Here is a 17500-nt window from a genome sequence, read left to right on the forward strand (position 1 = left end):
CTACGAAAGTATAACTGTTACTGTTAATATAGTCTATGAAAGTATAACTATTACTGTTAATATAATCTATGAAAGTATAACTGTTAATATAGTCTATGAAAGTATAACTGTTACTGTTAATATAGTCTATGAAAGTATAACTATTACTGTTAATATAATCTATGAAAGTATAACCTGTTAATATAGTCTATGAAAGTATAACTGTTACTGTTAATATAGTCTATGAAAGTATAACTGTTACTGTTAATATAGTCTATGAAAGTATAACTATTACTGTTAATATAGTCTATGAAAGTATAACTATTACTGTTAATATAGTCTATGAAAGTATAACTGTTAATATAGTCTATGAAAGTATAACTATTACTGTTAATATAGTCTATGAAAGTATAACTATTACTGTTAATATAGTCTATGAAAGTATAACTATTACTGTTAATATAGTCTATGAAAGTATAACTATTACTGTTAATATAGTCTATGAAAGTATAACTATTACTGTTAATATAGTCTATGAAAGTATAGCTATTACTGTTAATATAGTCTATGAAAGTATAACTATTACTGTTAATATAGTCTATGAAAGTATAACTATTACTGTTAATATAGTCTATGAAAGTATAACTATTACTGTTAATATAGTCTATGAAAGTATAACTATTACTGCTAATATAGTCTATGAAAGTATAACTGTTACTGTTAATATAGTCTATGAAAGTATAACTATTACTGTTAATATAGTCTATGAAAGTATAACTGTTACTGTTAATATAGTCTATGAAAGTATAACTGTTACTGTTAATATAGTCTATGAAAGTATAACTATTACTGTTAATATAGTCTATGGAAGTATAACTATTACTGTTAATATAATCTATGAAAGTATAACTGTTAATATAGTCTATGAAAGTATAACTGTTACTGTTAATATAGTCTATGGAAGTATAACTATTACTGTTAATATAGTCTATGAAAGTATAACTATTACTGTTAATATAGTCTATGAAAGTATAACTATTACTGTTAATATAATCTATGAAAGTATAACTGTTACTGTTAATATAGTCTATGAAAGTATAACTATTACTGTTAATATAGTCTATGAAAGTATAACTGTTACTGTTAATATAGTCTATGAAAGTATAACTATTACTGTTAATATAGTCTATGAAAGTATAACTATTACTGTTAATATAGTCTATGAAAGTATAACTGTTACTGTTAATATAGTCTATGAAAGTATAACTATTACTGTTAATATAGTCTATGAAAGTATAACTGTTACTGTTAATATAGTCTATGAAAGTATAACTATTACTGTTAATATAGTCTATGAAAGTATAACTATTACTGTTAATATAGTCTATGAAAGTATAACTATTACTGTTAATATAGTCTATGAAAGTATAACTGTTACTGTTAATATAGTCTATGAAAGTATAACTATTACTGTTAATATAGTCTATGAAAGTATAACTATTACTGTTAATATAGTCTATGAAAGTATAACTATTACTGTTAATATAATCTATGAAAGTATAACTGTTAATATAGTCTATGAAAGTATAACTGTTACTGTTAATATAGTCTATGGAAGTATAACTATTACTGTTAATATAATCTATGAAAGTATAACTGTTAATATAGTCTATGAAAGTATAACTGTTACTGTTAATATATTCTATGAAAGTATAACTATTACTGTTAATATAATCTATGAAAGTATAACTGTTAATATAGTCTATGAAAGTATAACTGTTACTGTTAATATAGTCTATGAAAGTATAACTGTTACTGTTAATATAGTCTATGAAAGTATAACTATTAATATAGTCTATGAAAGTATAACTATTACTGTTAATATAGTCTATGAAAGTATAACTGTTACTGTTAATATAGTCTATGAAAGTATAACTGTTAATATAGTCTATGAAAGTATAACTATTACTGTTAATATAGTCTATGAAAGTATAACTATTACTATTAATATAGTCTATGAAAGTATAACTATTACTGTTAATATAGTCTATGAAAGTATAACTATTACTGTTAATATAGTCTATGAAAGTATAACTATTACTGTTAATATAGTCTATGAAAGTATAACTATTACTGTTAATAAAGTCTATGAAAGTATAACTATTACTATTAATATAATCTATGAAAGTATAACTATTACTGTTAATATAGTCTATGAAAGTATAACTGTTAATATAGTCTATGAAAGTATAACTGTTACTGTTAATATAGTCTATGAAAGTATAACTATTACTGTTAATATAGTCTATGAAAGTATAACTATTACTGTTAATATAGTCTATGAAAGTATAACTATTACTGTTAATATAGTCTATGAAAGTATAACTGTTACTGTTAATATAGTCTATGAAAGTATAACTATTACTGTTAATATAGTCTATGAAAGTATAACTATTACTGTTAATATAATCTATGAAAGTATAACTGTTAATATAGTCTACGAAAGTATAACTGTTACTGTTAATATAGTCTATGAAAGTATAACTATTACTGTTAATATAATCTATGAAAGTATAACTGTTAATATAGTCTATGAAAGTATAACTGTTACTGTTAATATAGTCTATGAAAGTATAACTATTACTGTTAATATAATCTATGAAAGTATAACTGTTAATATAGTCTATGAAAGTATAACTGTTACTGTTAATATAGTCTATGAAAGTATAACTGTTACTGTTAATATAGTCTATGAAAGTATAACTGTTACTGTTAATATAGTCTATGAAAGTATAACTATTACTGTTAATATAGTCTATGAAAGTATAACTGTTAATATAGTCTATGAAAGTATAACTATTACTGTTAATATAGTCTATGAAAGTATAACTATTACTGTTAATATAGTCTATGAAAGTATAACTATTACTGTTAATATAGTCTATGAAAGTATAACTATTACTGTTAATATAGTCTATGAAAGTATAACTATTACTGTTAATATAGTCTATGAAAGTATAGCTATTACTGTTAATATAGTCTATGAAAGTATAACTATTACTGTTAATATAGTCTATGAAAGTATAACTGTTACTGTTAATATAGTCTATGGAAGTATAACTATTACTGTTAATATAGTCTATGGAAATATAACTATTACTGTTAATATAGTCTATGAAATTATAACTATTACTGTTAATATAGTCTATGAAAGTATAACTATTACTGTTAATATAGTCTATGAAAGTATAACTATTACTGTTAATATAGTCTATGAAAGTATAACTGTTACTGTTAATATAGTCTATGAAAGTATAACTGTTACTATTAATATAGTCTATGAAAGTATAACTATTACTGTTAATATAGTCTATGAAAGTATAACTATTACTGTTAATATAATCTATGAAAGTATAACTGTTAATATAGTCTATGAAAGTATAACTGTTACTGTTAATATAGTCTATGGAAGTATAACTATTACTGTTAATATAATCTATGAAAGTATAACTGTTAATATAGTCATGAAAGTATAACTGTTACTGTTAATATAGTCGATGAAAGTATAACTATTACTGTTAATATAATCTATGAAAGTATAACTGTTAATATAGTCTATGAAAGTATAACTGTTACTGTTAATATAGTCTATGAAAGTATAACTATTACTGTTAATATAGTCTATGAAAGTTTAACTATTACTGTTAATATAGTCTATGAAAGTATAACTATTACTGTTAATATAGTCTATGAAAGTATAACTATTACTGTTAATATAGTCTATGAAAGTATAACTATTACTGCTAATATAGTCTATGAAAGTATAACTGTTACTGTTAATATAGTCTATGAAAGTATAACTATTACTGTTAATATAGTCTATGAAAGTATAACTGTTACTGTTAATATAGTCTATGAAAGTATAACTGTTACTGTTAATATAGTCTATGAAAGTATAACTATTACTGTTAATATAGTCTATGGAAGTATAACTATTACTGTTAATATAATCTATGAAAGTATAACTGTTAATATAGTCTATGAAAGTATAACTGTTACTGTTAATATAGTCTATGGAAGTATAACTATTACTGTTAATATAGTCTATGAAAGTATAACTATTACTGTTAATATAGTCTATGAAAGTATAACTATTACTGTTAATATAATCTATGAAAGTATAACTGTTACTGTTAATATAGTCTATGAAAGTATAACTATTACTGTTAATATAGTCTATGAAAGTATAACTGTTACTGTTAATATAGTCTATGAAAGTATAACTATTACTGTTAATATAGTCTATGAAAGTATAACTATTACTGTTAATATAGTCTATGAAAGTATAACTGTTACTGTTAATATAGTCTATGAAAGTATAACTGTTACTGTTAATATAGTCTATGAAAGTATAACTGTTACTGTTAATATAGTCTATGAAAGTATAACTATTACTGTTAATATAGTCTATGAAAGTATAACTATTACTGTTAATATAGTCTATGAAAGTATAACTATTACTGTTAATATAGTCTATGAAAGTATAACTGTTACTGTTAATATAGTCTATGAAAGTATAACTATTACTGTTAATATAGTCTATGAAAGTATAACTATTACTGTTAATATAGTCTATGAAAGTATAACTATTACTGTTAATATAATCTATGAAAGTATAACTGTTAATATAGTCTATGAAAGTATAACTGTTACTGTTAATATAGTCTATGGAAGTATAACTATTACTGTTAATATAATCTATGAAAGTATAACTGTTAATATAGTCTATGAAAGTATAACTGTTACTGTTAATATATTCTATGAAAGTATAACTATTACTGTTAATATAATCTATGAAAGTATAACTGTTAATATAGTCTATGAAAGTATAACTGTTACTGTTAATATAGTCTATGAAAGTATAACTGTTACTGTTAATATAGTCTATGAAAGTATAACTATTAATATAGTCTATGAAAGTATAACTATTACTGTTAATATAGTCTATGAAAGTATAACTGTTACTGTTAATATAGTCTATGAAATTATAACTGTTAATATAGTCTATGAAAGTATAACTATTACTGTTAATATAGTCTATGAAAGTATAACTATTACTGTTAATATAGTCTATGAAAGTATAACTGTTACTGTTAATATAGTCTATGAAAGTATAACTATTACTGTTAATATAGTCTATGAAAGTATAACTATTACTGTTAATATAGTCTATGAAAGTATAACTATTACTGTTAATATAATCTATGAAAGTATAACTGTTAATATAGTCTATGAAAGTATAACTGTTACTGTTAATATAGTCTATGGAAGTATAACTATTACTGTTAATATAATCTATGAAAGTATAACTGTTAATATAGTCTATGAAAGTATAACTGTTACTGTTAATATATTCTATGAAAGTATAACTATTACTGTTAATATAATCTATGAAAGTATAACTGTTAATATAGTCTATGAAAGTATAACTGTTACTGTTAATATAGTCTATGAAAGTATAACTGTTACTGTTAATATAGTCTATGAAAGTATAACTATTAATATAGTCTATGAAAGTATAACTATTACTGTTAATATAGTCTATGAAAGTATAACTGTTACTGTTAATATAGTCTATGAAAGTATAACTGTTAATATAGTCTATGAAAGTATAACTATTACTGTTAATATAGTCTATGAAAGTATAACTATTACTATTAATATAGTCTATGAAAGTATAACTATTACTGTTAATATAGTCTATGAAAGTATAACTATTACTGTTAATATAGTCTATGAAAGTATAACTATTACTGTTAATATAGTCTATGAAAGTATAACTATTACTGTTAATAAAGTCTATGAAAGTATAACTATTACTATTAATATAATCTATGAAAGTATAACTATTACTGTTAATATAGTCTATGAAAGTATAACTGTTAATATAGTCTATGAAAGTATAACTATTACTGTTAATATAGTCTATGAAAGTATAACTATTACTGTTAATAAAGTCTATGAAAGTATAACTATTACTATTAATATAATCTATGAAAGTATAACTATTACTGTTAATATAGTCTATGAAAGTATAACTGTTAATATAGTCTATGAAAGTATAACTATTACTGTTAATATAGTCTATGAAAGTATAACTATTACTGTTAATATAGTCTATGAAAGTATAACTATTACTGTTAATATAGTCTATGAAAGTATAACTGTTACTGTTAATATAGTCTATGAAAGTATAACTATTACTGTTAATATAGTCTATGAAAGTATAACTATTACTGTTAATATAGTCTATGAAAGTATAACTATTACTGTTAATATAGTCTATGAAAGTATAGCTATTACTGTTAATATAGTCTATGAAAGTATAACTATTACTGTTAATATAGTCTATGAAAGTATAACTATTACTGTTAATATAGCAGTGTTTCCGCTGCCATTCGCCAAACACTAAAATGGCGAATAAAACCTGAAATTGGCGAACTGTTTAGTTACCCTGTTCGCCACTGTGGCGAACTCATTCTACGGGGGGCTTGAATGAAGTATCGTCGAGATGAAACCAATTTTCAGCAGGCTGGAGTGGCCATTCTTTTGCTTGCCGTAGTGCGCAGTCTCAGAACTGTGCAGACTCGACAGCCTAGGGAGCTTGTACGTCATCGCATAATTTCACCAATGAAATCACGCCACTCCCAAACCCCACCTATTAGCAGTTCACTTTCAAATTTGAGTGACATGCACGTCTTGAAGATTCTGAACTCTCTCCGCCATTACGCATTCCTCCTGCCTCGTGTCGTCGCTTTTGTTTGTATACTGTACTAGGACATTGATTATTCATGACCTCACGAACACATGTACAGAAAAGTCTGTTTGACTGTGGATTCAAAGGATGTGGACCGGAGTCGAAAGCGGCCACGGAGACCGCTACATGCAGGAAACGTGACTCGCCTGGCGCCCAAAACATCGATGATGGAGGTGAAACTGCAAGTTTAGCAGTCATAACGTCCCCGGGTCAAAACGTCCCCGGGTATGACCAAAACGTCCCCGGGTCAAAAACGTCCCCGGGTCAAAACGTCCTCGGGTATGACCAAAATTTAACCAAGAGACTTGACTGTGTAACAGTTTCCGTTCCTTCCCTAAAACACGGTCAAGTATCGAACCATTTTCTGTTCGTGATTTACCGTGAAAGATACAATTTAGTTTTCACCGACTTGCCAGTGCATACTACTTTCGTTCATCACGATTAACTATATTTGCATGATGTGCTAAATACATTGATCAATCGCAACATTCAAGTATTTGAAGCGTCGCCACGCGTGACTTCAAACATTACCTCTTCATTTGTGTCGCTAATTAGCACTTGTGTTAGGCGATCAATGGGAGCCGTATAAACGTATTTTGGGCACCTGAGGTGGGTACGCAGTCACATTACTGTATTGTGATGTAAGAAATAGTAAGAAATAAGGATATAATGTAACACACACACACACTCACACACAAATAGTTTGGGTCGAGGAAAATGGAAAGACGGGGACGTTTTGACCTGGGGACGTTTTGACTGGATACCTCGAAAAGAAACGTAGACGGCGAGTGCAGGAGGAATGGTTTGGAGAATTTCCTTGGTTGTTGTACAAAGAGGAATCAAAACAATTCTTTTGCAAAGCATGCCAAGCAGCAGGACAAGACAATGTGTTTACGTCTGGTAAGACATCAGATATTCCGATCTATCTAAAAAAGTGTAATAAACTTGTATAAATGTTACTATCAGTATGATTTGTCTTTATTTTTCATTTCTAATAAATTGACACGGATCACTAATTTTTTGGCTGGCTAATTGTGGCTAATCATTTTTTTGTATAATTAGCCACAATGGCTAGCAGCTGAAATTAGCCAGAGGAAACACTGTATAGTCTATGAAAGTATAACTATTACTGTTAATATAGTCTATGAAAGTATAACTATTACTGTTAATATAGTCTATGAAAGTATAGCTATTACTGTTAATATAGTCTATGAAAGTATAGCTATTACTGTTAATATAGTCTATGAAAGTATAACTATTACTGTTAATATAGTCTATGAAAGTATAACTATTACTGTTAATATAGTCTATGAAAGTATAACTATTACTGTTAATATAGTCTATGAAAGTATAACTATTACTGTTAATATAGTCTATGAAAGTATAACTATTACTGTTAATATAGTCTATGAAAGTATCATCATGTCATGAACAAACATTAATCTACACATCCCTAAAAATGTTCCCAACAAACATACCAATCCACCCAGTAGTTTTTTGACCAATAATTACATTTTTGTAACCAAATCACACACCTGTTATGCAATCATTTTGCTTTGAATAATTTCCCAACTAGACACCAAAAGTAATGTCCACACAAAATACCAAGGCAATCACTCAGGCGGTTTTGGAGTTTAAGTTGTTCACACACATGTGCATGTGCATGCGTGCGCGCACACAAACACACACACACACACACACACACACACACACACACACAAACACACACACACACACAGACAAACACACACACACACAAACACACACACACACACAATTCTCATCCATATGGCCAATTTAAATTTTTGCTTTTCATAAATGCACTAAACAACTTACTTTGGTTTCTTTCTTTGCTTTTCTCTCTCTTTTGCTCTTTGGTGTTCTATTTTCATCCTTAATCATTTCTTCCCTATTCTCTTTATCTTCTTCATTGGTTTCATCATTTGCCATCTTCTTTTTCTTCTCCACTTTGATGTCCACCATATCATCCTGATTCAGGTTTCTTTCACTTACTGGTCTAGGTGACCGTGGTGTTGACTTTCTTTCCTCTAATTCTGTCTTCTTGGCAGCAGCCTCCTCCTCCTTCTGTTGCTGACGACTTAGCTTCTTTTCACGTCTTGACATTGGAGTAATCCACTCTCCTGTACCAAACAAACCAATATAGTAAATGTGATGTATGAAGGGATTTAGATCCGCATGGAATGTTATAATATCAGAAATAGAGAGTAGATAATATTAATAATTGTTATATAGCAAGGAACAGACAGTAGACGATGTTAATAATTGTTACACTGCAGGGCATGTCTTTTGAAAATGGCAGGAGAGCTAAAAATCACTCTCCTGAAACCATCCAGGAGAGTGGTAGGCGAGTGATTTAATAGTTCCCCTGAAAATAGTCAGGTCTATTTGTATTTTCAGTTTTTTGTTGTGACTACAAGTAGTACAATAGAAAAATGGGTTTTTAATTTTAAATTCTGACTGGTCTAGTTTTCTTTTTATAAAAATATCCTATGTGAATATCTCCTCCGGAACAACTGAGATTTATAATCATTACAAAGTACACGCCCAGAGTTCCGACAATAGCTTGGTGATGTTTTGGAGGGCATCACTTCTATTTCGCTTAATATGCAGCTAATTCAAACTTGAGATTGTTCAAAACTATAATGAGTTGACAAAAACTAACGTACCCCAGATGACAAATGCCTCCTGACGTTGAACTTAGTCACACAGTTTGTAACGATTGCGTAGATTTGTACATCGTTTTTACCTGGCCACTGATCGTGGAGTCTGCCAGTATTTTATCAATAAATTTTGCACAAACTTAGCAGTACACTTCAGTGACCATTTGCCTGCCAGTTTCTGAATTATCAACACAATACCCAATTGTATCGCCCACGGACCATTTTAAAAATGTCGATAGCTGGACGCATTTCGCTTTGGAGCTGTCGCCATCATGACAAACGAATGAACTAGCCCACACGAAACACAGGTCTCATTTACGCATGTGTCACTAACTTTTTGAGTGGTAAATTGCTTGCTTTGATTGACTAATTTGTAACCATTCACTCCGAGACAATAAAACATGTAACCCAACATAGTACCTGCACACGGACGGACGACATCATCGCCGACTAAAGTAACGAAATCCATTCACGTTTGAGCAGCTGACCTACTTTGTTTTAGAAATCACGACAAGGTGAAAATTTGAGCAAATACTTTATATGTTACAGCAGTCGATAAAGTCATGGAGGTAACACAGACATGGTCGGCAGTTGAATAGATGACAAAAACAATGAAACTGCGTGTTGGAGATGTATGAAATAAAAACCTGAGAGTTTCTCTGAAAACTGCACAAGAATAATAAGATAAGAAGATGGGAAAAATATCGACAGATTATTTTTATTTTTATTTTGTAAAATAATCGATCTTATTTTATTATCATTCTTTCATGCATTACGATGTGGTTGCCCTGAATTGAAAATGACCACTTCTGTGCAATGCTTACGATAGCATCACTCCGAGTCGTCATCGCCATCGGAGCTTGGCATGTCCTCTAGCTGTTGGAGTCTATGGAGGACGAATTTGTATTTGGCCACATTCTGATAGTAAGCATCGGCTAATGATGTGATCGTGCCTTCCACATCCTCAAATATATCGCCAAACTCAGCGTTGAGTTGATGTCAAAACACTTGGGCATGTAGCGACTCTAAAATGTGGTCCTTTCGGACCAGACATTCACGTAGTATGGTCTCCAAAAACCCTGTTCTAACAAAGCTAGGCTGATCGGAATTTAAATTTAAAAACTCATAGATGGATTGCTGAGAACGAGAACTCCAAACAGCCATTGTACAATCATATTGCGCAATTTGCAATGGTGCGAAAGTTGAAATCTCCCTGCATACTGAGCTGATCAATATTCATGATATACCATGACATCATTCATGTCCCGCTTCGAATACGTCACTATTTTTCCCACTTTCCGTTAGACATTTCCATATACAAATGTAAGGGTAGCACAATGCAAATTTCAGTCTGAGTATATGGTCATGAATGACTGCGCTGACTTCAGCTGGAGATCGACGATTATGAACACGGAAGTGTTCCACGCTCCCACCATGTAATTTTACCGAACAAACGTTGATTTTTATGGTAACCACATACTGAAAAATGATCTAAAATAACACAAGGCTGTTGTACAGGTTGGTTGGGGTCCACACAAGTGGAAAATTGTTCTCGTGGATTTTAATTTGTGTGAGTGGTAGGCGAGCGGAGCGATCGCTCGCCTCAAAAGACATGCCCTGCACTGCAAGTAATATGGAGGGAAAGTCTTCTAAAGGCATACATATCAGGTATACAATGTATCACACTGTGGATAACAGTACTAGTATGCATAAAATACAGTGTAGTAATTCAAGAGTGCACAAGTCATTGAGAATGACATAGTCCCCGCTATGATCGGGTTTTAAGGAACTGGCAGTTTATGTTGTCATTTTCTTGATATCACTACTCTGATCACACAACAACACTTGTGAACCTAAATCAAACAGACTTAGATATATTGTCTGCTCGTTGGACATGGAACATGCCTACTCTTCAAGATAATGTCATGGAATAAACCATTCAACAATAAAAGATAGGTTGGGTACTGGGGGGGGGGGGGGGGATGTTCAAGCATGGCTTCAAGTTATGGCTTTGGACATGGAAAATTCGCAAACAAAATGGCTGCCAGGCAGCCATATTATACCTTCATCTTCTGCAACTGTTTCTTCCACTGAGGTTTGCTTCACTTTCTGTGGAGACTTGGGTTGCTGCTCCAGTTGGAGCTGATTCTCTTCTTGCTGCATCCCCTTCTTTCTCTTCCAAGCATTCTCTTCTTCAAGTGTCTTCTTCACCTTATTTTGTTGCTTTTTAATCTTCTCTCTAGGAGAAGATGGTTGGGATGTTGATTCCTCTGTCTTGTCTCGCCCTCTTGAGATAGGAGATGGTGATGGTTTGCGTTTGATATTATCTTCACTACTTATATCTCCATTGATAGCAGGTCGCTGATCTTTTTCCCTCTGCCAATATAAAAATATTATCATGATATTGTATATTGTATTGTGATTGGTCAAGAGCCTTGCAGATATGAAGAATGTATTTTTCACCAAAAATGCCAGTGATGGTGAACACACAGTCATCATGTGATTGTAAACATAAATTCATAAATTTATGAACGATATCAAAAGTACCGCCACAGAGGATGCAATCACTATTAAACAAAAAAGCATATTATGAACATTTCTGTACATTTAATGGAATACAGTAAACATAATGTTTATTCAATTGCCTACCCATACCGGTCGTTCTATTTGCAATAAACCCTATACATGTAATCTGAATGTTGCTAAGGGCATGGTCATGGTTGCTGGGGCAACTTACATGTACATGCGTAAATACCGGTACAACACACCCACAATTTGTAGACTAACCCTCTTCAGAATCATTACCAAATTTTCGTCCCCAGTAGTTTGAGATTTAAAGTTCAATACCAAAATCACATGCATCACCCACGACAGACAGACAGACAGACAGACAGACAGACAGACAGACAGACAGACAGACAGACAGACAGACAGACAGACTGACTGACTGACTGACTGACTGACTGACTGACAGGCAGACAGACAGACAGACAGACAGACAGACAGACAGACAGACTGACTGACTGACTGACTGACTGACAGATAGATAGACAGAAATTTTACCTGAACCAAGGTATGGTTCAGTGAAGTTAGTTGGAGAATGTTTCCAAGTAACCTCAAGGAGAGTTTAAATCAACTGACTTTGATATACACTTGTTATGTTATGTTAAGTACCCCATAATATGTTAAATGATTTAATGAGCAATACCAGATTTAAACTGAATGCCTCCCCTAAGGGCCAAACCATAGATTTTTGGGCCTACACACATTGTTAGAATACAAAATTCTAAATTATAGCTATTTTACATGATGTACAACTCAATTGGAAAATTAATTATATGAAACTAAATGAAACTTGAAGGTTGCACAGTTAACATTATTGCATAATTATTTTTAAAAAAACATTGATTATGCAAATTAACCATTTAGTTTATAAGTTACAACATCAAGCTTTAAATGACACATGCACTTCTTTACCATTGACCATCAACAGACACAATTATCTGAAATTTGAAGTTTGCATTCTTAAGAAATAGCCTAATCACCAAAAATCATTAATGATGCAAATTAGTCATAAAATTAAAAATTATATCAACAGGCATTAGAGAATGTGCGCTTTGTCATGGTTGATGTATGTGCCAAATTACGTGGAATTTGAAAAGTGCATTTCAAAGATATAGCTTAATTACTGAAGATCATTAATTATTCAAATTACTCATCAAAAGTAAAGGCTATATCAACAAACTAGTGTGCATTGTTATGGTTGGTATATGTACCAAATTCGATGAAATTTGAAGCTTGCATTCTTAAGATAAAGTGGAATTACCAAACGTCATTAATTATGCAAATTATTTATTAAAACTGCAATCTACATCAACAGACTTTATAGGACATATGCACTTAGTTATGGTTAACTTATGTACTACATTATATTGAAATTGAAGTATGCATTTTAAAGATATAGCCTAATTACTGAAATTCATTAATTATGCATAATATTCATAAAAGCTTTAAGCTAAATCTTATAGGACATATGCTCCTTGTTATACATGTAGTTAACATATGCACCAAATTATATTGAATTTAAAGTATGCGTTCTAAAGATATATAGCGTAATTACTCAAAACCATTAATTATGCAAATAACTAATTAATGTTTATTGGATGTTTACCAAAATCCAATCAGTTCTTGCCATTAGCATATGAAAGATGCGTAGCAAATTCAATTATAATTGAGTCAAAGAAAGAAAATGATGACACAGACAGATACACACACATACACACACAGACAGATGGACATACATACATACATACATACATACATACACACAGACAGATGGACATACATACATACATACATACATACATACATACATACATACATACATACATACATACATACATACATACATACATACATACATACATACATACATACATACATACATACATACATACATACATACATACATACATACATACATACATACATACATACATACATACAGAGAGAGAGAGACAGACATGGTCACATCCCCCTTTTAATACCTTCCGTACCCTTACAGGAGGTAAAAACTATCAAACTTGTCTCTTATATAATACTAATACATTTAATCTGCCTATTTTGAAATATCTATCAAGTCATTAGTCCTAATTTGTATATCACTCATGGGATCATCATGTACAAAGTAATTACACTCTCACTTTGATTTAAACAATTTCCCACCTTGACACCAAAAGTAATGTCCCTACAAAATACCGAGGACATCGGTCTGGCAGGTTTTGAGTTTAATCATTTACATATTAAACAAACACACCCACACCCCACACCACACCCCCCACACACCCCTGATGACACAGACAGACACACAGACTAAAAGACAGACATACACACAGACTTCCTGACCTTTCACAGAAGTTAATGGGGCAAACCAATGTTTCAGCAAAATGGGGGTGTTCAAGTTAACCATTCCCAATAAAGAAAACAGAAAATCAATTTTTATAGGTTTTATTTCTTTTTCAATGTGGACTCTTCAGACTTCAACCATAATATACTGACAAATTAGTAGATTTATATTTTTCTACAATATCTTGTCTTTGATAAAATCTAACCATTCCTACATCAAGCAAGATAACATCTAAACAGGTTCATACAAATTACATGTCCTGATTTCAACAGGCTTGAAATAAATCTAAGAAATGACATTTAAATCAAACTAAGGGAAGGTAATAAAGGCAAAAGAATGTCTATCTTGGAGTCAGATCTAATAACAGTTCTGAAGGATTACTATTAAATCAATTAATAGTCAAAAGAACAATAAATTGCTTATTTCAAACTTAATATGACCTTCTTTTCTCTCAATGATTCACCTAAAGAATAGTATCACCATGGCAACTTCCTCCCATCACCAGGGAAACCAGACTACAGATAAAGGTAATGCTACATGGAAATGAAAGATTTATCCTGTCAATGTGCAAAGACTGCAAATCTGAACACGTCATACAACATGTATGTGACAGAACTCTACTAAACAAATAATGTAAAAACACAACATCACTTGATGCAAAATAGCACCATTTACTGTAATCCTTACACCTTCTATATGAAAGTGACAAAAATCAAAGTTTTAATTAATATGATATTGCATTAGTAGTTCAGTAACATTATAGCTAAATTTTTCCACACATTTGAGTTCAACTTTTTTTTTTAATTTCAAAATGCCAGATTTTGTTGTTGACGTCCGTTTCCGACGACTTTGATTCACACAGTGGAATACCTAAATCAACACACAATCATTCCCTTCCAATCCAACTGTGATTCAACTTGGGACAATTCTGAGATGAATTTTAGTATTTTACGGAAATATATTGAGAACTTACAAGGGATTGAAAATAGTGCCAATGGCGTTGTAGCACAACTGTACAATTTTTTGTTTATGTTTATCTGGTTCTCTATCCAGTCCTGTTGTTACATTGACCAAACCACATTTGGCTGCTGCTATGGGCATGGTCTTTTTGCTAGGGATATTTGCAGATATTTTTTGAATGTTTATTTACTTGTGTATTAATTCATGTTCTTATCTTTGCAATAGACACCATCATTTGGATGATGCTAATCTATGGGCATGGTTCTCTTGCTAGGGATATTTGCATACATTTTTTGAATGTTTACTCACTTGTCTACCAGATGTTGTTATTTTTGCGAAGTTGTCACTAAGGATGTTGTCATGGTTGCTAGGGCTAATTGTGTCAAAAAAATTAGAATTACATCTCAGTGCAGAATAACTCTTTCAGAAAAATCTCACCAAATTTCAGCCTAATTTGTAGTTTTGGAATTTAAGTATTTTGAATACACATCCCTGATGCACTCATTTTCATTTGAACAATTTTTCCATCAACACACAAAAAGTAATGTCCCCACCAAACACCAAGGCAATTTTGACTTTAAAGTCACATTTGCACAGACAGATAGCCAGACCATTCTCGCAAACCAGAGCTGTTATTTCTTCCGCTATACTGCGAAATAAAGAACTCTGGCATCTTACGATGGACGGACGGGTAATAATAATAATAATAATGTTTGGTACTTATATAGCGCTTTCCCACAATGGCCCTTTAGTCTTCCTCAACTCCCTGGGGAGCATACAATCCATTTAAGCTCATAGGATTAAAGCCTACATCCTACCAGGTCCCCAATTATACAGCTGGGTTGACTGAGGCACAGTCGTGGTTCAAATCTTGCCGAAGGACTTTAGCCATTCAGAAACAAACAGCAGGCAGCAACGGGGCTCAAACCTGCAACCTGTAGATTCCAAGCCGGTTGCGCTAACCATTCACCCATCATGACTCCATTATTACTTTAGATTAGTAATAAATATTCACGAGTAATGACATAATGACGAACCATATGTTCTGGAGCGCAAGCATGTTCACCATACGTGTGTATCTAACACTGATCAGCAACTAATTATACTTATACTCTGACTTATACCTGACTTGTCACTGTCTGTGAACGAATGTCAATGTGACTATATGTGCCTGTTAATAGGGCATTTCTCTTGAAGCAACAGTATTTTCTGACCGTATCAAGTGAGTCCAACAGGCAGATACATGTATAGTGTGATTGTGAACAGCAAACGTTGATAGACGCATGCACTGAGTAAATGTGAACAGGAGAGTATTAGTAGTATAGGTAGCATGAATGCAGTCCCAGTGTTCTGAAGTCCTCCGAGGACACTGTGCTAAAAGATCATACTTATATAGCATTCAGCCCAGAGTGTGAAGGTATGAATCGTAGAGATACTGTTCCTTGTAAAACCAATAGTATGGTAAATGACACTTCAATAACTACAGGTTGGAAATGGAATTACATTTATCTCGAATGAACTTGCAGGAATCAGCAAATCTCGGCTTGTTGTATTAAACCTACTTGTACTCACTTGATTCATGATTGTATCGAACGCCCGGTCTGACGGTCCAGCAAATCTATGCTCTCACAAATTCTGTTTGACACTTAAAGGCAATATTTATAGGTCATTATTTTTTGTTCATATCATTCCAATCTTGTCCGAAGGATGACAAAAATTAAATTTCAGCAACTAGAACCCAACTTGTCCTAGTCAGCTTTCAGTGTACATGTACATCTTGCCAAGGCACTGTATATAAATGTAAGATGGTATGCATGAGGCAATCTGATTGGTTGTAGTGTTGATGTACAAAGCCACACGGATAAATACTTAGATTGTATATTAATGCTGCCACGGCATGTTGATAGTGCATTTTGGATGGTGCCGTAAAAAAGGCGCTTTTTAAATATTCATTGTGTTCTTATGCTAGATTTTTGTTGTTGTTGCTCTATTGCTAGTCTTTGTCATTTTGTAATGTTCAGACAGCTGAGACATGTTTGTGTAGTGGTCTTTAAACAATAAATTATTATTATTATTATTATTATCAACTTGAACCCGATATACTCTCCAAAATCACTAGCATTTTCACTACTGTTGTTAATATTGTAGGACACGACA

General features: G+C 31.4%; 1 protein-coding gene across 1 annotated transcript in view; it reads right to left on the reverse strand.

The window, feature by feature from the left end:
* The window catches only part of LOC144445613 (uncharacterized), a 48168-nt gene that overhangs the window by 24391 nt on the left and 6277 nt on the right, over positions 1-17500 (reverse strand). The window contains exons 2-3 of the mRNA XM_078135226.1: positions 11541-11853; positions 8633-8937 (exon numbers count right to left, since the gene is read on the reverse strand). Of these exons, the coding sequence (XP_077991352.1) occupies positions 8633-8937; positions 11541-11853 (618 nt within the window). The remainder of the gene's footprint in view (positions 1-8632; positions 8938-11540; positions 11854-17500) is intronic.

The sequence above is a fragment of the Glandiceps talaboti genome, chromosome 14, assembly GCF_964340395.1.
Source record: "Glandiceps talaboti chromosome 14, keGlaTala1.1, whole genome shotgun sequence".
Taxonomy (NCBI): domain Eukaryota; kingdom Metazoa; phylum Hemichordata; class Enteropneusta; family Spengelidae; genus Glandiceps; species Glandiceps talaboti.